General features: G+C 36.6%; 2 protein-coding genes across 7 annotated transcripts in view; both read right to left on the minus strand.

The window, feature by feature from the left end:
* polb (polymerase (DNA directed), beta) overlaps positions 1-21,454 on the minus strand; it is a 36,038-nt gene extending 14,584 nt beyond the window's left edge. The window contains exons 1-14 of one of the 2 annotated variants that reach the window (XM_051903671.1): positions 21,229-21,447; positions 20,669-20,726; positions 20,483-20,549; positions 20,309-20,383; positions 19,793-19,851; positions 19,655-19,704; positions 19,527-19,578; positions 18,242-18,296; positions 18,099-18,171; positions 17,950-18,020; positions 17,788-17,874; positions 17,101-17,168; positions 16,874-17,013; positions 16,130-16,719 (exon numbers count right to left, since the gene is read on the minus strand). In XM_051903671.1, the coding sequence (XP_051759631.1) occupies positions 16,625-16,719; positions 16,874-17,013; positions 17,101-17,168; positions 17,788-17,874; positions 17,950-18,020; positions 18,099-18,171; positions 18,242-18,296; positions 19,527-19,578; positions 19,655-19,704; positions 19,793-19,851; positions 20,309-20,383; positions 20,483-20,549; positions 20,669-20,726; positions 21,229-21,289 (1,011 nt within the window). In that variant the 5' untranslated portion in view covers positions 21,290-21,447 and the 3' untranslated portion in view covers positions 16,130-16,624. Of the gene's footprint in view, positions 1-16,129; positions 16,720-16,873; positions 17,014-17,100; positions 17,169-17,787; positions 17,875-17,949; positions 18,021-18,098; positions 18,172-18,241; positions 18,297-19,526; positions 19,579-19,654; positions 19,705-19,792; positions 19,852-20,308; positions 20,384-20,482; positions 20,550-20,668; positions 20,727-21,228 lie in introns of those variants that run through there. The other variant, XM_051903670.1, reaches the window with a different exon arrangement.
* On the minus strand, positions 5,816-13,002 carry LOC127517691 (dynein light chain 1, cytoplasmic-like). Of its 5 annotated transcripts, XR_007931346.1 has the most exons (6): positions 12,591-12,953; positions 11,846-11,984; positions 11,337-11,485; positions 11,082-11,133; positions 6,599-6,662; positions 5,816-6,443 (listed from the first exon to the last, which is right to left on the minus strand). XR_007931346.1 is itself a non-coding variant. In XM_051903680.1 (5 exons), exons 2-5 carry the CDS (start codon positions 11,975-11,977, stop codon positions 6,650-6,652), a joined length of 300 nt encoding a protein of 99 aa, XP_051759640.1. In that variant the 5' UTR covers positions 11,978-11,984; positions 12,591-12,974; the 3' UTR covers positions 6,576-6,649. The 5 variants fall into 5 exon arrangements, 4 of the variants coding, with proteins under 4 accessions (XP_051759640.1, XP_051759639.1, XP_051759638.1 ...); XM_051903680.1 differs by lacking the exon at positions 5,816-6,443 and having other exon boundaries at positions 6,576-6,662; positions 11,383-11,485; positions 12,591-12,974; XM_051903679.1 differs by lacking the exon at positions 5,816-6,443 and having other exon boundaries at positions 6,576-8,964; positions 12,591-12,957.
* Positions 21,455-21,641: the final 187 nt, after the last annotated feature.

The raw sequence follows: 21,641 nt of genomic DNA on the forward strand, positions 1-21,641 counted from the left end.
TTACTTTGCCTGTGGTCAAGTGATGGTCAATTTCATTGCAAAACCCGATGTCTTTTCTGTCATAATATGGTAGACTAATATCCTAATAAAAATATCCCAATATCATCACAATGGAGTGTACAGACTTTAAATAACACAACCACCACACAATCACCATTCATATATGTTCAGTTGTCTTTCTTTCATACCAGTGAAGTATGTTGAAATAAAGACTTGTTTACTGCTATACCTCGACCATCTAATAGTCTGCACACATTTCTATACTGTGAAGTGTAACTGTGTGTCTCACCGGTGGCGCCCAGTGGACGGATGGTGTACTCGTTGAGAGTGAAGCCCTTCTCCAGCGCGTGAGTCCTCATGTTCTTGTTGAATATTATGAAATCCCAAGTCTGCCAAAATTAAAAAAATAAAATAAATAAATATACAAAGAAATGTAAAAAAAATAAAAAAAAATAAATATACATAGAAAAGCAAAAAAATAAATAAAAATAAATAAATAATTATTTATACATTTTTCTTATTTGTGTATATATTTATTTTTTCCACATTTATTTATTTTTTCTTTTATTATACATTTATTCATTTCGATTTTTCTTTCTTTCTTTCTTTCTTTCTTTCTTTATTTATGTATTTATTTCCATATTTATTCATTTCCACATTTCTTTATTTCTACTTTTCTTTATTTCTACATTTCTTTGTCCGTAGGGTAATGAGGAGGGCGTGGTTTACCTCAGCCATAGCAATCGAGCTCAGAGTAGGTGAGAGCGAAGCGTTGAGGCCACAGTGACACCTTGTGGTGTGCCTGAAATACAAGAAGTGTAGCCTACTGACGAGCCTGCGATACTGGGATGAATGACTTGGATGGGCAAAATGGCCAAAATCTTATATCACGGGTTAAGTAATATCACCCTAACTGTACTGTGTGACATGGATAGGCTACTCTTTATTCTGGACATGGCCGTAGAACATCGTCTGGTCTGGATTTGTAAAATGTCCTGGGCTGGCAAAAATGAACTGCAACATCTTCAGCAGATCTCATAACAAGGACTCTGAAATGGAAGCGTTATTTCCCATTATTAATCATTTGAATGAATGGGCTTGCATTTGATTGAGATTCAGTGGCGGGGGGCTTGAGCCCTTGCCCCTTTTAATCGCGAAAGTGCCCTTTGCGGTCGCATCGCGGTGCCCCCGCGTTCCCATTTCTCCTCCCCCCGGAACGTGATTTCTACCGAGGAATGATCAGGTTGATCAGGTTGTTGATTGTGGCCTGTGGAATGTTGGTCCACTCCTCTTCAGTGGCTGTGCGAAGTTGCTGGATATTGGCAGGAACTGGAACACGTTGTCGTATGAGAGTGGTTTCTGCTCGGAACGCCACGATGAGCTTAAAAACGCTCGCAACGGGGATTATAGATCACATATGGACTAGAGTTATTTGCAGAATAACTGCAAAAAATGTTGTAGACATCAAGTGTATGAAACTAATGCTGACATGATTACATTTAACCCTGTAAACTCTGAAATAATAGTCAGAACTGTTTAAACAAACCTGAAAGTGACTTGTAGCAAAGTATGGCATCCCATACTCAGAATTTGTGCTCTGCATTTCACCCATCCTGGAGCACACACACAGTAGTGTGTATTGAACACACACCCGCAGTGGGCAGCTTTTTGTTGCTGCGGCACCCGATTAGGGGTTAGGTGCCTTGTTCATGGAGAGTGGGAGAGAGCGCTGTTCATTCACTGCCCCACCTACGTTTCGGTACTCAGACTCGAACCCGCGACCATCGGGTTACAAGTCCGACTCTCTAACCATTATATTAGAGAGCCGGAATCGATGTTTGTAATGTAAATCAGTGAGATCTTTATAACAGTATAGCAGATACTTAGATAAAATGCATATAAATATCAATACCTGCCAATAATGTCTTCGTAAGATGATATTTAAATGCTTAGTTTTATGATCAAAGCTCTGTAGTTTTAAAACATATAATGCAATACAATGATGATTGAGAGATGAACAAATAAACCTTCCTCAAAAGATGATGATCATATTTGATACATATGAACAATTTTTCAAAAAAAAAAAAAAAAAAGATTTATGGATTTACTTACATTTCACTAATCTTATATTGAATATATACTGTGCTTTTCTATTTGCTGTTCACTGTAAAATAAAAAAGTTGCTGCCTTAAATTAAGTACAATAAATTTGGATGTTTAAGTCATTTCAACTTAAATTACATTAAACTGAGTTAAATGAATATAATATAAGCAATTTTAAAAGTTTTAACTTATTTTGATGAGTTAAAGCAAAAACTTGTTGTTTTTACAGTATATGATAATGTAAATGTTAAACATTGAAACTCATTGAATGAAGATTATTGTCATTAATCAGACCGGGTTATCAAACATCTCTGAATGGTTTGTTTTATAGAAAACTATAGAGCTGTTCTGCAGATTCATCTCATCCTCCATGATTTTAACATGATTCCTGATATGATTTGGATTTTAATCTTGTAAAATGTCAGAATGTTTTGTTTGTTTGTGTATTGTTTATTGTGTGTGTTGTACTGTTTATAAACTAAGCTTCGCCAAAAATCATCCTTTGGGCTTAAAATAAACTTGACCTTGGATAATCAAATAAACTAATCTGCTTAATTCAAGTGTTCCCCTTGAAATATTACTTACAATATCAAAGTTTTCAAACATTTATTTTATAAAAATCAGTACAGATTTTACAGCAAAAAGCCATGTGAACCACGAGCTGAAGGAGGATGTTTTATTAGTTGTGTGGTTAAAAAAAATGTTTGAACCATTGCTGAACCTCAGGCAGTTTTGAAGAGTGTAATTCTTTTGCCACCAACAGAGAAGCAGATATAACTGTTCCCTTGATTTTGCACGTAGTAACCAGAGTTTCCTATAAAGCAGTGCCAGGTGAGCCCATGCTTTCTGTCAAATTCCTATAAGGAAAGACACAGTATTAATGTTCCACAAACTCACATCAACAAAAACACACTGTAAAAAAATGAATTGTAAAAAAATGGTCAATGACTGTCAGATACGGCTGCCAAACAAAAACCTTAAAATTAAAGTAAAATATTCTAATTCAAATAAAGTGCAAAAAGCTTTAACAGAAATTTTCTGCCAAACAAAGTCTGTAAAAAAAAAAGTAAAATATCTTAATTTAAATAAAGTGCAATATAACTGCTCTTACAGAAAAAACAGTTGTTTTACCAGTATTTACTGACTTGTTACTTATAAAACACTTTCACTATAAAATGTGAATATTTTGCATTTTAACCAGAAAGAGCACACATGAATGAATTAACACAACTATGTTACTGCTTCTGTAATAAAGAAACAAGCAGTATAACACCAATGTTTTCTGGCTTATGAGTGGCGCATAACAGATGCTGTTTGGGCTCAAACAGTGTGTGAAATGGCAAAGAACAGAACCAAGCCATTTAACACAAAAATTATGCTGCCTGACAATTTACATTTGCACGTCACATGTCGTAACAGAGTGAGATCAACAGTATGAAATTGACTGGTTTCAGGGAGAGACAGAGGAAACTTTAAGACACAATTAGATGTTTTGGACAGAAAATGTGTGTGCGCTTTCAGTGGAGCTAGCAGAAAAACAACTCCCGTTCTATCTGATAGCGGGCCAGTCTGTGCCTCACATATCACTTGTCAAGGCCAAAGAGAGATGGGGCTGTTTGTGAGAGACTGTGTTGGGGCAATGGATTGGGTTGAGAAAAATGACGGTGTAAGTTACAGTGAGAAGTTAGGAGCTTTCATGTTAGAATGCAGGGGTGAAATTAAGGTGGAGAGAATTGTAACACCAATTGAAAAAGAGAGTAAAGAAAATCATTGCATGTTAAATAATCGCACCTTAGACATACACCCTGCGTTGGCAGAGGTGTCTCCTAAATTGTGGGCTAAACATAAGTATGATGTGGGACTGATTAAGGAGTGTGAGCCAGTAGTAATCACTCCAAAATCTGACTATAGACCATGCCAACAGCAGTATCCGTTGATAAGAGAGGCAATACTGGGCATAACGGTAGTGTTTGAGTCACTATTGAAGGAGGGCATAATAAGACCATGTAATGACTCCAATCTTTCCTGCGAAAAAGATTGGGGACAAGGGTCAACCCACAGAGTGGCGTTTTGTCCAAGATTTGCAAGCAGTGAATGCAGCTGTCAGACAGAGAGCTCCTTACACAATACTGTCACAAATTCCACAAGATGCACAATTCTTTTCAGTGGTGGATTTGGCTAATGCTTATTTCAGTGTGCCAGTGGATAAAGACAGTGAGTTTTGGTTTGCATCCAATTTTAATGGTAAGGGGTACACATTTACCAGGCTGTGCCAGGGGGATTGTGAATCTCCCACAATCTGTAATGAGGCAATAAAAGATGCAGTGCTTCCCACACATAGACTTTACTTGGGCGGGCCGCGTTCTACAGGCTCGCGCAACAGCGCTTCAGACTGCTTCAAAGCTTGATTCTCAATCAACGAAAAGCACAGATTTATGCCAAGCAATTGCTAATGAACTCAAGTTGATGAATTATGACAATGTCCACTTTATGGCCTTTATATAATATGTTTTAGACGATTGTAAGAATCTGGAGGATCAGCCCGCAATTGTGTAGACATTTCAAAATAAGAGTCCCTGTGAATTTCGGGCTTGTTTATAATTAAAAGTCACAAGCTAAGTTTTTTTTTTTTTTTGTCCTTCTGGCATTATTGTTATTTTGGTTACACAATAAATTGTATTTAATTTGATTTCCATATAATTCATAGTAAATTATTGTAGTCTCCCCCACAGGAAGAAAAGACTAAGAACATTATTTGACACGTACTGTATATTATTCATTATATAAATTTTACCAGTAAAATCTGTGTCCCATTCACTGAGAGAGACACTATATGACAGCAAGGAGAACATAGGAAAAGGAGAACCATTTAAATGCTGTAATTTTGCATAATTTACAATGCATAATAATACATAATATTAGTATGTAATTAAATATAATAGTATGCTATGTAATTAAAATTAATTTAAATAAATAAAAATACTGTTAAAAAAAATCACACATTATTTGTTTCTCACATGTAATAGACCATTTTTTGTGCCGTGGGTAATAGGAGGATTTTTCACCTGGCTACCACCGCAAGTATATTTCAAACCTGTGGAAGCACTGAGATGTACCAAAAACCAGTCACAAAGAAACAAATGCTATCATTTTTGGGAATGTGCTCATATTGTAGAACATTTATTCCCAATTATGCAATTCTTGAACAGCCTTTGAGAGCCCTGACAGTGGGGAAAGGGCTGAGGTCATGTGACAAAATTGAATGGACAGGAGAGGCAGATGAATCTGTTGAGAATATGAAGGTTCAACTGTCTCAGGCTCCAACTTTGGGCCTACCTGTGCCAACAAAGCCTTTTGTTTCTTAAAGTCAGATGGGCGCCCAATACTAAATGCTCCTCTTGTAGCTGCTCTTTAGGAGGCCATTTTGCTGCCTGATAAGGTGGCCATCTGTAAGTGCGCAGCACATGTTAATGATGACAGTTTTGTCTCAACAGGAAACAGATCAGCCGACAGCGCGGCAGCGTCTGGCCAGACAAAAGAAAAGGAGTGTACGTTGTTATCTGAAAATAACAATGATGATTCTCCTTCTTTACAGAGCATGCAGACCTTTGCCTCAGGGGCAGAGAGGAACCAGTGGAAACAGGCCGGCTGTAAGCTGGAGGATGGAGTTTGGATGAGCTGTGATGGCAAGCCTTGCTTACCCCGAAATTTTTTTCATCATTATGCTTGAAGATGGATGGTGGCGCAAATTAAAGAGTTGTGGTTTACAAAAGGGTTCACAACATTTGCGGAACAAACACTGCTGTTTCAGTTGTGTTGACAAGCTGCCGGGGTTTATATGAACACTTTTAAAGAAGAACTGTCACTGGATAGACAGTAAATCAGCAGCAACTGAACTAGACTTTTGAATGGACAGAAACTCAAAGAAACTGTTGCTCAGCTGAAGTCAGTTCAGTGTTGATTCAGTTCTGTTGTAAAGATCATCAGTCATTAAATTAGTTCATTTCATCTATAAAGCAGTTCTGCAAAAAAAAAAAAAAGAAGAAGAAAAGAAATGCCACCGTACAGCTCAGTACACCACTGATCTATGTGTTGAGCACGTAAAGCCACCTCTCAAACAGCTTGTACCAAATTGAGTTCTTTTTTCATGGTTTATTGCACTTAAACAGTCAAATATACACAAAATTATGAAAACAAATAATGATGTGCATGGATAAATTATTTATAAGCAACATTCTGTTAAAAAAAGAAAAAAAAGAAAAAAGAAAAGAACTGTCAATTTTGATTTCATGATGACTTTAATTTGGGGGGGAAATACCAAATCTACAAATTGACCTAAAACTGAAAAAAAAAAAAAATCAATATTTTTACAAAAATGTCATGGCTTTTGTATGACAATAACAAAGTTATTCTTACATTTACTACTAAAAATCAGTAAAGATTTCACAGCAGAAAGACACGTGAACCACAAGCTTAAATGTGTATTTTGATATTACTTTATTATATCTTCTGCATTTGGATTCATCTCTCCTTCGCCTCTGAGCTCGCTAGACAGAAGACCTGACCAACAACATGGAAACACAAGGGTTATGTATACATACAAGTTAACAACATAACAAATTATAAAGACACACCTCAGACAAATGAAACAAAAGAACTACAAAGAGAGCTACAAAACTAGATACAGGAAACAGGAAACTAGAAATACAACATAACAGTCCAAACAAACAGGGGACAAGTAACAGAAACATACATTTGTCCCCTTTATAATATCCTTGGCATACATCTCAGCGTGTTGAATTTGTACTGTTGGACCAACTGAATGTTGGCAAAATCCAGCATCATATACTCCTATGCGGCACATTTCAAAACAGAGTGACTGTCAGGCACGTCTGAAAGTGAGTTTTGATTAAGTAAATTCTATACATGTGCTGGCTCAAGCAACGAACTGTTTCAGATGGTTCAGTCCAATTCAAGATATTCACCAGTTCAAAAGAGCGATTCATTTGCGAACTGGGCATCAGTAGTTGGTAATCCATGGCACTATCCACTTGCCATACCCGGGAAGACTTGAAAATGCCACATTTCACTCATCATAGAAAAGAGGCAAGCGCAATGGTCAAACATGTCTGTGTACAGCACATTTAAATCGTAAACCAAAAGAAAAATATAGCTGCAAGCAGCGATGACGGGTCCAAGCCCCGGCACCACCGCCACCCTGGTGGCTTAAGGAAACCTGTGCATGGCGGGCAACATACAATCTTAATTTCATTTAAATCAAACAATGATTTTGCATCATATGAAACACTTCCTGTTTCTGTTTTTATGTCCTTAATTTAATCCCTCACCATGGCAACACTGTTCAAGATATCCTATAATCATTCGCAATTTAGCATCTTCAGTGTCTTTTGGTGGCGATAGCGTGAATCTCCTAGGAGGAGTACTTAAAAACTCAGAGCCTTATTATTCAAAAAAACCACATTCAAACCAAAATATCTGTCTTACTGTTGGTCGGAGCTAATGAATGTATATTACAAAGTTGTCCGGTTTAATGAGAGCAATATATGTACCGAGTTTGGTGACTGTAGGTAAGACTAACCCCCCAACTTTAGTCGCTATATATTGCTATAGAGCCGTTCATTTCTAAGGCTTTGCCCATCTCTACTGACCGACAACTTTGACGTTTGTGTTGAGTTTTGTGCAATTTGAAGTATGTTAAGGGCCTCAAAAACACCCAAGAATATTATAAAAGTTTGACATGTTGCCATGGCAACATTATTTAAGATATCAAGAATCCTTTTACAGGTGTACATCTGCCATGTTTTGACATTATACTGATGAAGTTTAAAGCAAATTGGGTAAAAATAAGAGGGTGATTTCAAAGCATTTTGAAAGTGACACTTCCTGCTGCCAGTTGGTGGTGCTATGACTTTGATTCACAATAGTCACATCCATGTGATCGGTCTCCTATAACGAACACACACAGCTGAAGTTTCATCAAAATCAGTTTATGTATGCAAAAGTTATAACTAATGCTCTGAACCAGTTTAAGGAACGAAAACGAAAACCGAAAACGAACGAAATTTTGACCGGAACATAACCAGAAACAGAAATTAAATCAAATTAAATCTTTCTGAACAGAAACGCTTATTTGAAATGGCCATTAACTGGTTAATAACTTTATTTTATTGTTCTGTTTAATATTTTGATTTGGAAGTCAACCAATCACGAAATCAAATAGTACAGCCTATGCAAATGTGACGCTGAAGCATCCAACGTGTGTGAAATGTCCGCGCTTAATCTCTAAAGTGAAATGCCCGTGCTGACGCGCTCAGGCTCAGCTGTCAAGTCATCATAGGTTAGGTAAGTCACAATGACAATGCCCTGGCATTAGTTTTTCCGATGATATATGTCACCAACCGTCTAACATTAGATCTACATTTAAGTGAAAATGAATGTCAAGTAATATGCAGCTTGTGTGTTTAGAAACCAGCGAAATTTGCAGGATAGTAGAACATGAGTTCACACAACATCACATCACGCACATGCAGTGCTTCTGTGAACGGAGAAAACAGAATAAAACTATACATAACATATATGTGTTACATCCACGCCTTCCCGGACTCCAGTTCCCACGATCCTCTTTGTATGCACACCTGAACTCACTTCCCTCATCAGCCTTCCCGCCATTTCCTGGATTCCCTGCACCTGTTGTCTTCGTCAGCACTCCGTTTAAGTGGGACTCACTCGCTGCACTCCTTTGTCAGTTCTATTGTTAGTGTAACATGTAATGTTGTATGTCTGCTCCTTCGCTCAGTAAATACACTTTATTTGTGGAAGTCCGTGTATTGCCTCATCTCTACTGCAACAACATGTAACAATATGGGGAAAAAAGTGAATGTTTAGTCTTACAGGCTATGTGAAATATATTTCACTTAAATAATTAGGTCTACTAACAAAACGAAAGAAAACGTGCTGAGTTTTGGTTTATTGTGGCACACTCCAAAGATCTATTAAAGTTTCCTTTAATAGGTCTTGAATTTTTTTCCGTTTTTAAGCCCTGGTTATAATGCCATAAATTCATTTCAACACCATGGCCAAACCGTTCAAGATATCAAAAATCTGCTTGCAATTTAGCATCCTCAATGTCTTGACTTCATGCTGACCGAGTTTGGTGGTGATCCGATGAATCCCCTAGGAGGAGTATATCAAATTCCAGAGCATATGTTTTTCAAACAACCCTAAATAGGCAAATTCCTGTTGGGCTGGACATACGAAAAGAGTACGAAAGTTGTGCGGCCCAATGAGATCTATAACTGTATAAAGTTTGGTTACTGTAGGTGAAAAGGGGTGTACTACAGAGCCCCTCAAAACAATCAATTAAAAGGGTGTGCCACAGAGCCAACTTGTGCCCAGCCCTGATGGCCAAAGATTCCAATGTGCGTGCAATGTTTCAATAGTTTTTGAGCATGTTATTTGATCCAAAAGTGCCATAAAGGTCGAAAAATTTTTTACCAATTTTGGTAAAAAATGGTAAAAATATGCCATTTTGCTTATACAGCAAAATGCCTCACCCGCTGAGATCCGTCTTGTTCAATTCGGAACCGCATACTTATACTATTTCTGCCATAGAAAATATGGTAAGAGTAGTATGCTAGTATTGTACACAGACAAAAATACACTATATTGCCAAAAGTATTGGGACACCCCTCCAAATCATTGAATTCAAGTGTTTCAATCACTTCCATGGCCACAGGTGTATAAATTCAAGCACCTAGGCATGCAGACTGCTTCTACAAGCATTTGTGAAAGAATGGGTCGCTCTCAGGAGCTCAGTGAATTCAAGCGTGGTACCGTGATAGGTTGCCACCTGTGCAATAAGACCATTCGTGAAATTTCCTCACTACTAAATATTCCACGGTCAACTGTTAGTGGTATTATAACAAACTGGAAGCAATTGGGAACAACAGAAAGTCAGCCACGAAGTGGTAGGCCACGTAAAATCACAGAGCGGGGTCAGCGCATGCTGAGGTGCACAGTGCGCAGAAGTCGCCAACTTTCTGCAGAGTCACTAGCTACAGACCTCCAAACTTCGTGTGTCCTTCAGATTAGCTCAAGAACAGTGTGTAGAGAGCTTCATGGAATGGGTTTCCATGGCCGAGCAGCTGCATCCAAGCCTTACATCACCAAGTGCAATGCAAAGCGTCAGATGCAGTGGTGTAAAGCACGCCGCCACTGGACTCTAGAGCAGTGGAGACGTGTTCTCTGGAGTAACGAATCACGCTTCTCTGTCTGGCAATCCGATGGACCAGTCTGGGTTTGGTGGTTGGCAGGAGAACAGTACTTGCCTGACGGCATTGTGCCAAGTGTAAAGTTTGGTGGAGGGGGGATTATGGTGTGGGGTTGTTTTTCAGGGGTTGGGCTTGGACCCTTAGTTCCAGTGAAAGGAACTCTTAATGCTGCAGCATACCAAGACATTTTGGACAATTTCATGCTCTCAACTTTGTGGGAACAGTTTGGGGATGGCCCCTTCCTGTTCCAACATGACTGCACACCAGTGCACAAAGCAAGGTCCATAAAGACATGGATGAACGAGTTTGGTGTGGAGGAACTTGACTGTCCTGACCTCAACCCAATAGAACACCTTTGGGATGAATTAGAGCAGAGACTGGGAGCCAGGCCTTCTCGCCAACATCACTGCCTGACCTCACAAATGCACTTCTAGAAGAATGGTCAAAAACTCCCATAAACACACTCCTAAAGCTTGTGGAAAGCCTTCCCAGATGATTTGAAGCTGTAATAGCTGCAAAGGGTGGGCCAAATTAAACCCTATGGATTATGAATGGGATGTCATTAAAGTTCACGTGCACGTAAAGGCAGGCGTCCCAAAACTTTTGGCAATATAGTATATCTTCCAAAAAAAATGACTTTACAAGTTGGGTGCTTGTACATAAAATAAAAACAAAGAAATAAACTTACCTTGAACACTGCCTTCTTTGGCACTCACAAATTTGGCAATTTGGAAGATATTCTGCAGGAAAAATGAGATATGTTAAAGAGAACCCAGCTGCTTTTTACAGCTCAGGTTTACTGTTAAATGCTGTAAATTTACTGAAAGTGCATAATTTATGGATCATTAGCTGTCAATTTACATTGCATTACATTACATTAACTGTTTATTGAAATAACTATTGTACTGAATGAAATTGGCTGTATTTTTACAGCAGTTAAAACCTTTCTTCAACTGTGTAAGACTTGAAGAGCAGGATGGCCACCTGACCCAGGTAGAAATAGATGAAATTTTTGGCCTCGTGAGTCACGTAGCTGCCAAAGTTCCTCCCAACAACGCAGTGCCATATGGGTTTGTACTTTCTGTCAAACTCCTGTTAAGTAATACATTTCATAATTCACTCGACTCACACCAAGGAAAAACAATTGTTAAATTGAATAACAAGTATTCTCCAGTCTTGTTTACAAGGACTCGATTACGCTTCTAAAGAAGAACTAGTCACTGGATTCGCCAATGTTTTCCAGCTTGCTGGCATTAAATATTTCATCTGAATAACATTCATATTCATCAATATTCATAGAAACATCAATGAACACAACTGTTAATCCTGCTTTGTTTGTTGAGTAATGTCTGTGAAATAATCAGTACTTGTTATTAGTGACTTTCTACCCTCTCTCAGCTGTCTCAGTAAATAAAAAGTGAAATAAACAAACACTGGAACATTTTTATGTACCTTCTTCATATAGGCAGCAATGTCTTTCTCGATGTTGTACTTCTCCAGCGCCTGCGTGGCGCACTCCACAGCGTCCTGCTGCATCTCCTCTGACATGTCCGCATTTTTGATCACGGCCTTTCTGTCAGACATGGTTGTTCTGTAGCCATAAACAGAGAGAGAGCCATTTCATGAGGAATGAATTAATTAAATAGGGCTCAATCTGGGAACGCTTCAGCGACACCCTCTTCAATCTGAAGTACACAGTAATTGCTACTAGCAGGCAGTGGTCTTGGACATACTGACAAGTACATGAGTAAAGTTCGATGGGACAAACTTTGATGTGTAGCTTGACAAAGCCATATGAATGAAAGTTTTATAAGCCTTAAATTTAGTGAAGTGAAAAAAAGAGAGAAACACATTTCCAGCATGAATTTGCATGTTTGGCTAGCATGTTATAACACATTGTTAGCATGAATTAGCATGTTGCTAACATGAACTAGCATGTTATACACTGCTAACATGAATTTGCATGTCGCTAGCATGATTTAGCATGTTGTTAGCATGAATTAGCATGTTGCTAGCATGATTTAACATGTTTCTAACGTTTTAATGCTACTAGCATGAATTGGCATGTTGTTAACATATTTTAACACATTGTTAGCATTAATTGGCATGTTGCTAACATGTTTTAACTTCTTGACAGCATGAATTAGCATGTTGCTAGCATGATTTAACATTTTGCTAACATGTTTTAACACATTACCGTGATGCGTGGTGACGACAACGCGCGGCTTCACCAATGAGGGCGCCCTAGTTGATGGTTAAAGAGCACACCAGTGCAGGAAGCGGGAGTTCTCTGGCACGCCACACATTCTCTTGTTGTTTGGTGGTTGACTCGCGTACTTGTTTTGCCCTGTACCATCTTTGTGTTAATCTTTGTTAGTTAAGTCTGTGTTCTTTGGTAAGTCAGTGTTAATGGCCCATTCGATCTTTTCTCTCTGGTGTTTTCTGTTTAGTAAGATTGGTTATATTTTGTTTATTTCTTTGATTTGGCACGGTCTCGTTCTTTTCTCTTTTCCCCGTTCTTTTGTGAATTATTTTTGGCTTGGTTAACGAATGTATATAATTGGTAAATTTATGTAAATAATTATATTTTGGATTAATTGGTATTGGTTTCACTATAATAAACAAAAATGTTGCTGACTTAATGGTGTGTACTTATTTTCCAGTACACGTTCAGTGTTTTAATGTTGCACCCTTGTTTTCCCTAGACAATAAAAAAAGGGTTTGTAACAGCTAACATTAATTCTAACATGCTAACATGTTCCTAGCATGATTTAAGATGTTGCTAACATGAATTGTTAGCATTAATTAGCATGTTGCTAGCATGAGTTAACATGTTTCTAGCATGTCCCAAGCTAGTTACTAGGCTTTGCTAGTGATATATAGTGGATGAAGTTTAAATACTCTATTAGAGTTATTGACCCCCTCAATGAAAGTGTATGGGACTTTTATGTAGCGTATGAATTATGGGTTATGATTTTTAATCTTCATTTTTAGGAAAACCATAAGTTGGATCAGTTAGAAAAGATAAGGTACACTAAGTCAGAACAGTCTGAAGGTCTAACCTGAGTTTTAAAGCTTTAGTAGAAGATACTGTTTAGGTTTTGGTTTAGAAGAAGAAGAAATATTTAAAGGGTTAGTTCACCCAAAAATGAAATTTCTATCATTAATTACTCACCCTCATGTCGTTCCACACCCGTAATACCTTCGTTCATCTTCAGAGCACAAATTAAGATATTTTTGATGAAATCCGATGGCTCAGTGAGGCCTGCATTGACAGCAAGATAATTTACACATTCAGATGCCCAGAAAGATACTAAAGACATAATTAAAACAGTTCATGTGACTACAGTGTTTCATCCTTAATGTTATGAAGCGGTGAGAATACTTTTTGTGCACAAAAAAACAACAACAAAATAATGACTTTATTCAACAATATCTAGTGATGGGCGATTTCAAAACACTGCTTCATGAAGCTTCGAACCTTTACGAATCTTTTGTTTCGAATCAGTGGTTCGGAGCGTGTATCAAACTGCCAAAGTCACGTGATTTCAGCAAACAAGGCTTCGTTACATCATAAGTGTTTCGAAATTTCGATGGTTCACCACTGGGGGGCGTGACTTTGGCAGTTTGATACACACTCCGAACCACTGATTCGAAACAAAAGATTCGTAAAGCTTCATGAAGCAGTGTTTTAAAATCACCCATCACTAGATATTTTTGAATAAAGGTGTTATTTTGCTTTTTGCTGCACAAAAAGTATTCTCGTCACTTCATAACATTAAGGTTGAACCACTGTAGTCACATGAACTGTTTTAACGTCATTCTGGATCTTGAGAGGTTCGGCGGCATTGCTGGCAATGCAGGCCTCACTGAGGCATCGGATTCCATCAAAAATATCTTAATTTGTGTTCTGAATATGAACGAAGGTCTTATGGGTGTGGAACAACATGAGGGTGAGTAATTAATGACAAAATTTTCATTTTGGGTGAACTAAATCTTTAAGCCAACATAGCTACAGCTGTGAATGCAGCATCGCACAAAAGCATAGCTTTCTCTTTGCATTGTCATTGTAGATGTACTCTATTTGCAGTCAGTTGCAAGTGTTTGATGAATTAAAAAATTCTGAGAGCACCTTAAATAATTTATAATAGATGAAAAATAAAAAATAAATCAAATGACTAAAGTATTTCCTACATGTGGCAGCTGACAAAGTCACCAAAAATTCTTGCTTTTCAAGTTTTTATATTGACTTTGACAATACAATGTTTTTATCTATTAAGCTCACCAATTAAAATGGAAGTTGAAATTAGTATGTTGTTTGAAATAAAAAATAAAGAACTAGTGTTGATTTTCTTGTTATGCTGCTGGGTGAAATAGATCAATTAAAATCTTCTTACCTTATTCCTGTAGCAAAAACAGAGAGTTATGATGTAGCTCAATGTAAGGTAGGTGTCTATTTAAGTTGACTCCTCTTACTCTTGTCTCTCATTGGCTGTCTTTTCCATGTATAATTACGCTTCAAATGCAATCAGATTTACAGGGTTTTTAAGAGCAGCTTGACTGGTAACATTCCTTCATGGAAAATGCCATGCAACAACGACACATGGGTTACATGGATATCTACAGGCATATCTTCTTTATTCTGAAGTATAACTTTGGGTAAAATATGAAAAATCCATAATAAATTTTGTATCAACAACAGATTTTAAAAAGGTAGTTTTTCTAACAAAATTTTTTTCTACCCTGCTTTCAAGTCTTCTATGCCCTTTTCTCATGAATAACAGCGTACTGCTGATCTTCTTATCTCTGATTACCCAACAAAAAGTTGGACCACGTTTCTGATCACCCAAAATGTTTCATTGTCTCTGACACATGAATAATTATGCAAGTTACTAAACACTGCTGACATATAGCTGTGAAACATAATATCCAGTGACCTTCACTAATGATTGATCTGAAAAGTTTATTATTGTTTGTTCATGTAATGAGTTTTTGTCAGACAAATCCTTTTGGCCTAAAATAGCTACATGGAGACCCCTGAGATTTTAAATAAAAGTAATCATCTAAAAGTAATCAAAAAGTAGTCAGAGTACATGAACTAAAACGAGTAATCTAGATTACGTTACTACGTCATGTAATTTGTAATCAGTAACAGATTTGCAAGAAATCTGCCCAGCACTAATTACAAACATGTTCTTTGCAGACATGTTTCAGAATAAATCTAGCTCTCTTATCAGAATAAATATTACCAATAACATTACATTTTTCGAACCTGCTCACTGACAGGCTTACTAGCTATTCATGAACTGTAATTCACTGTACTAGAAGAGGTAAAAGAGAGATAAACTGTTGCTGATATGTTACTGTCCTGTATATACATGACACTGCAAAAATATTATCAACTAAAAACAAAAGCCCTCTCATATCAGTAAGTGTCATGGCACAATAACATACTTGAACTGAATCCAAAACCAGCTGTATTATTCTGAGAACAAGCAAGATAAGATTTTTAACTTGTCAAAATCAAGGTGAGTAATGTGTGAATGACAGACGCCAGATCAGTGTCAGTGATAAAAACTATGATGAGAATCAGTTGTGATGTCAGCACTATTGGACAGACAATTCTGTTCACTGTATTCTCAGCTAAATCTGTAGCTATATCATCATATAAGAACAATTGATTATTCAGATGTATTCATTTGGAGAAAAAAAATAAGAACCAAACCAGACCTGAACTGATGTGTGGGAATTTTAATGCAAAACCCAAATTTTCTCACAGTCTTTTCTGTCATAATACGGCAGACTAATATCCAAATAAAAATATCCCAATAACATCATAATGGATCGTACAGACTTTAAATAACACAACCACCACACAATCACCATTCATATATGTTCAGTTGTCTTTCTTTCATACCAGTGAAGTATGTTGAAATAAAGACGTGTTTACTGCTATACCTCGACCATCTAATAGTCATTGTCACAGCATTACTCAGTCTCAGTTCACTCAAACATATTTCTGTAAGACAGACCTGGATTAAAACAACATTCATTAAAAGCACCATCAACTACTGTGATGTAGCTGATTTTTGACCTTCGAACTTTAAACACACACACACACACACACACCTCTCCCTAAATGTCTCTTCTAGTATTAAAATACACTACTATTACATATTTGACCATCACACACACACACAGTTTGAGGTTATAGTTTTGTCTCTCTCTGTTTCACTCGCTGCGGTCCTTCGGTTCCCTGTATTTCCACTGGATGTAGTCAAAGATGTCCTTCTCACTGTCCACCAGCAGAGGCTCTCCAGCCACACCTGTGTGAAACAGAGCGGTCATGTGACATCAGGTATTACAACTACAGTCTCGCTCATATGAAAGAACAGCAGCAAGTGAACTAGACTTTTGAATGGACAGAAACTCAAAGTCTGCACACATTTCTATACTGTGAAGTGTAACTGTGTGTCTCACCGGTGACTCCCAGTGGACGGATGGTGTACTCGTTGAGAGTGAAGCCCTTCTCCAGCGCGTGAGTCCTCATGTTCTTGTTGAAGATGTCACTGCCGGTGAAGTACAGCACACCGCAGAAATACTGATCCTTAGGAATGAGCCTGAAGAACCGGAGAGAGAGAAAGACATGAGGAATATACTGGAAAAACTAATTTGTGTCAGGAACATCCTAAATAATGAGTATGTACCTGATGTCAATACGGCGGTGAAGATACTCCTCCTCATCCTCCTCTTCTCTCTGCAGCTGACACACACCCTGAGGAAATCACACGTCTTATTTATTATTCATTCATTATTATTAGTCAAGTCAAGTCACCTTTATTTATATAGCGCTTTTTACAATGTAGATTGTGTCAAAGCAGCTTTACATTGATAACTGGTACATTATTTGGCTGCACAGCAGCTCTTAAAGAATAGTGTCAATGCAGGCAGATCAAAGCACTGTTGAATATCAAATGTCAAGTCAAATGTCAAGTGTCCCCAACTAAGCAAGCCAGAGGCGACAGCGGCAAGGAACCCAAACTCCATCAGGTGACATTAGGTGGCAAACAGGTGTTAAAATGGAGAAAAAAAACCTTGGGAGAAACCAGGCTTAGTCGGGGGGCCAGTTCTCCTCTGGCCAACAGTGCTTTGTTACAATTCAGGTTGCTATCATAAGTCCAATAGGATCGCAACATTAAAAGTATTTATTTCAGTTCCATCCAATTGAAGATCGTATTGAGGATCACGCCGGTATGGACGGTTGTTGAGGAACTGTGTCGTGGCTGTCGTGTCGATGAGGCCCTCACAGTGGATGATCTAGTTGACTCAATCTCTGCTGATACGTCAGGGCTGCGCTGTGGTCGTGTCAATTAAAGAGACACACTGAGACTCACCATAAACTTAGTGTCTCCTTTAGACAGCGTGTCGGTGATGAAGCCGATGGACTCCAGATGATCCACAACAGCATGAAGAAGCTTCGGCTGCAGGACAGAATCACAGCAGGAGTCACGAGAGAAAAAACCCTTCATACATTATATCTTAAAACGGTCCGTTACCTGTTTCTCAGACTGAGAGGTGTAGTCCGGATGGGTCAGCAGTATATCAATATCACCACTCGACTCGGCTCCTGAACATCAACAGATGCAGTTATGACACATTTAGATGATAACTGACGTCAAATATGTGGATCAGAAGGATCAATCACCTCTTCTGTAGCTGCCACAGATGGTGCCGATGTACTCGGGGTCCACCAGATCCAGTTCTTTGAGAATCAGAGCCTGAAACAATATTAATACGGTGAGAAATGTGCTTCAGTGATTCATGAAGATCAGTGAAAGAAACTCCAACCTCCATTTTCTGCATTTCTGCTCGAGGGATTCTCTTCTCAAACTCTTCAAAGTACCTTTAAGAGATGAAGAGAGGAATATAAAAATACCATCAATAAAGAACAGAATACATTCATGAGAAATACAGTTAATTCATAAATCAGATTAGATGTTTTCAATCTGGGGAGTTGAGAAAAATATAAAAATAAATAAATAAAAATCTAAATACATTGATTACAATACATTCAAAATTTATTAAAATAAAAAAGACTAAAATAAATAATTTGACTGAAATAAAAAAAAATATTCAAATAAATATAAAATTGATTAAAATAATGATTTAAATAATACATAATACAGAACTATAGTAAATAGAAAAAAAGTGTAATAACAATAGAAACTAAATATTTTTCACATAATATCGTACACATTTATAACATTCATTTTTCAAAGTCATAATTATGAGATAAAGTCAAAATTATGATATATTAGCTCATAATTATGAAATAAAATGTAAAAATTATGAGATTAAAAATCATAATTATGACTGTCATAATTATGATTTTTAATCTCATAATTAAAAAAGTAAAAATTAGAATACATTAACTCATTATTCAATAAAAAGTAAAAATTATGAAATTAAAGTCAAAATTATGATATATTAACTCATAATTATGATTATTAAATCATAATGAAGAAATAAACAGCCAAAAATTATGAGATTAAAAATCATAACAATTACATAGTCATAATTATGAGATAAAAAGTCAAAATGATGACATATTAACTCATAATTATGAAATGAACAGTGAAAATTATGAGAATACAAATCATAATTATTATATAGAGTCATAATTCTGAGAAAAAAGTCAAAATTATGAAATTAAAGATTATGATATATTAACTCATAATTATGATTATTAACTCATAAAGAAGAAATAAACAGCCAAAATGATCAGATTAAAAATCATAATTATTACAGTCATAAATTAGATAAAATTATGATATATTAACTCATAATTATTAAAAGAACAGTCAAAATTATGAGATTAAAAATCATAATTATTAAATAAAGTTATAATTATGAGATAAAAAGTTAAAATATGAGATTTGAGTCAAAATTATGACATATTAAATCATAATTATGAAATAAACAGTCAAAATTATTAGATTAAAAATCATAATTATTACATAAAGTCATAATTATGAGATGGAAAAAAGTCCAAAATATAATATATTAACTCATAATTATGAAATTTTAGGATGGGGGTTCCTCAGATGATTGTAAGATTCAAATCGAGTCTTACTTTAAGCCAATCTGCTGATGGTGGTTGAGTTTGTGTTCGATCTTCTTCAGATCTGAAACGTTAAATGAGAATTAAAACACACACATGATGTTAAATGAACACAATTCTGCAAACGACCGCATACAAACCTTCCAAGTTCCTGACGCCCTCGTCATAAAACTTCCTAGCCGCAGCAGGACTAAAATACAGAGAGAATGAGTGTGAATTGAGTTTCACACAACACTGAAGTTATCATGACCGTTCACTTGAAATAAAGAGCGCCGTACCCGATTCCAGTCACTCTGGTTAAGAAGTTGATGGAGGAGCTTGTGTCGTCATTACGAATCTACAGGACAAACAGACCACGAGCATGTCACAATCTATGGACCACATAAGTATAAATAGCACGGGTATATTTGTACAAAAATACATTGTATGGGTCAAAATGATTGATTTTTCTTTTATGCCAAAAATCATTAGGATATTAAGTAAAGATCATGTTCCATGAAGATATTTTGTAAATTTCCTATCATAAATATAACAAAAATGTATTTTTGTGAGTGGATATGCATTTCTATGGACTGCATTTGGACAACTTTAAAGGCGATTTTCTCAATATTTTGATTTTTTTGCACCCTCAGATTTCAGATATTCAAATAGTTGTATCTCGGCCAGATTTAAATAAAATTGACCCTTATGACTGGTTTTGTGTTCCATATGTATAATGATAGCAAAACTCTCTATGTGAAAGTGTTTGGTTTCATAAACAGGCCCATCTATAAAAACATGCACTTCTCAAATACCTTTTCCAGCTTACGCAGTTTTCCTGTTGCTAAAAACTCATCAATTTTCTCTGCTATCTTTGCACCAACTCCATCCTGAGAGGAAAAAAAGCAATTTTTCATAAAATCAAATGTCAACAAATAAGTATTACTTACTTTTCAGGACATTAACACTAGTAAAAACAGAGTCTGTACCAGTTTCTTTGCTTCTGTCCCACTTTTGATCTTCTGTGGGTATTTGGCGATCACAGACGCTGCTTTTCTGAACACAAAACACCAGACAGGGGATAAATATAGGTTACATACGTCATATGTTTAGTTATGACATTATATCTTACATTATTAGACACAGATTAATAAAACAAGATACAACTATCTTACCTGTAAGCATTGTATTTATGGATGGCTCTGTTGACATTTTTCTCATAATTGGCCAACTCTGAAACAAAAAAGACCATTAAGACTAAGAAGTTACATATACCTCAGTGTATAAGCTGCAAAATCATACTATAAAACGATATTTCACATTAGACATTTATCAAATAAACAAACAAAACAATCAGGAGAATCAGATGATGGCTGGCGAGCGAACAAGATTTAATGAATATAAACAACTTAAATACTAACTATAATAATTTTTTTTACATATATTATATTATATTATAATATAATAATAAATATAAACACGGTGTACTTTTTAGTGGAGCATTAATCTTGAAACTCTACCCTTGATAGCATGTATTAAATTGTAAAAAAACGGTGATCATTGATGTTTTATTTCCACTCAGGTGTAAAGCCAGGTCTAAAATCACTCTAAAGTGAAGTTTCATGTTTTAAACGGACTTTATATCAACAAAACTGATCTATTTCCATTCATTCAGCATTTAAAGGTCCAGTTAGCTTAGCCACATGCTAACCTGAGCTGTCACAACAAAACTCACCTATGAGGAAATCTGTGATCCCTTCGTTCAGAGTTTCTTGTGGCGCTTTTCGTTTGCTCATAGTTGAAAGCGATTTATAAAATGTATGAATAAATGTGTTTATTTTCACTTTGTACCATCTAAGACACAGCCGAGTCAGTGTTCAACACTGCAGGACAAAGCTTTAGCATTAGCACTGGAGCCACGCAAGATGGAGGGCGGGGCTTAGAGACACCCCTCCCGTTACGCATACGCAAACAGGCACGCCCACACTAGCCACAAAATGTACTTTTGGAAGCTCAAGTTACACAAATCTGAGTAGTACATAAATATCTGAATTTATCATTTAAGAAATATAGCATAAGAACACTTTGCAAGCAAAATATGTGAGTAAACGAAGGTTTTGAATGATCAAAAAATATATCTTTTGTAGT

The sequence above is a fragment of the Ctenopharyngodon idella genome, chromosome 8 (genome assembly GCF_019924925.1).
Source record: "Ctenopharyngodon idella isolate HZGC_01 chromosome 8, HZGC01, whole genome shotgun sequence".
Taxonomy (NCBI): Eukaryota; Metazoa; Chordata; class Actinopteri; order Cypriniformes; family Xenocyprididae; genus Ctenopharyngodon; species Ctenopharyngodon idella.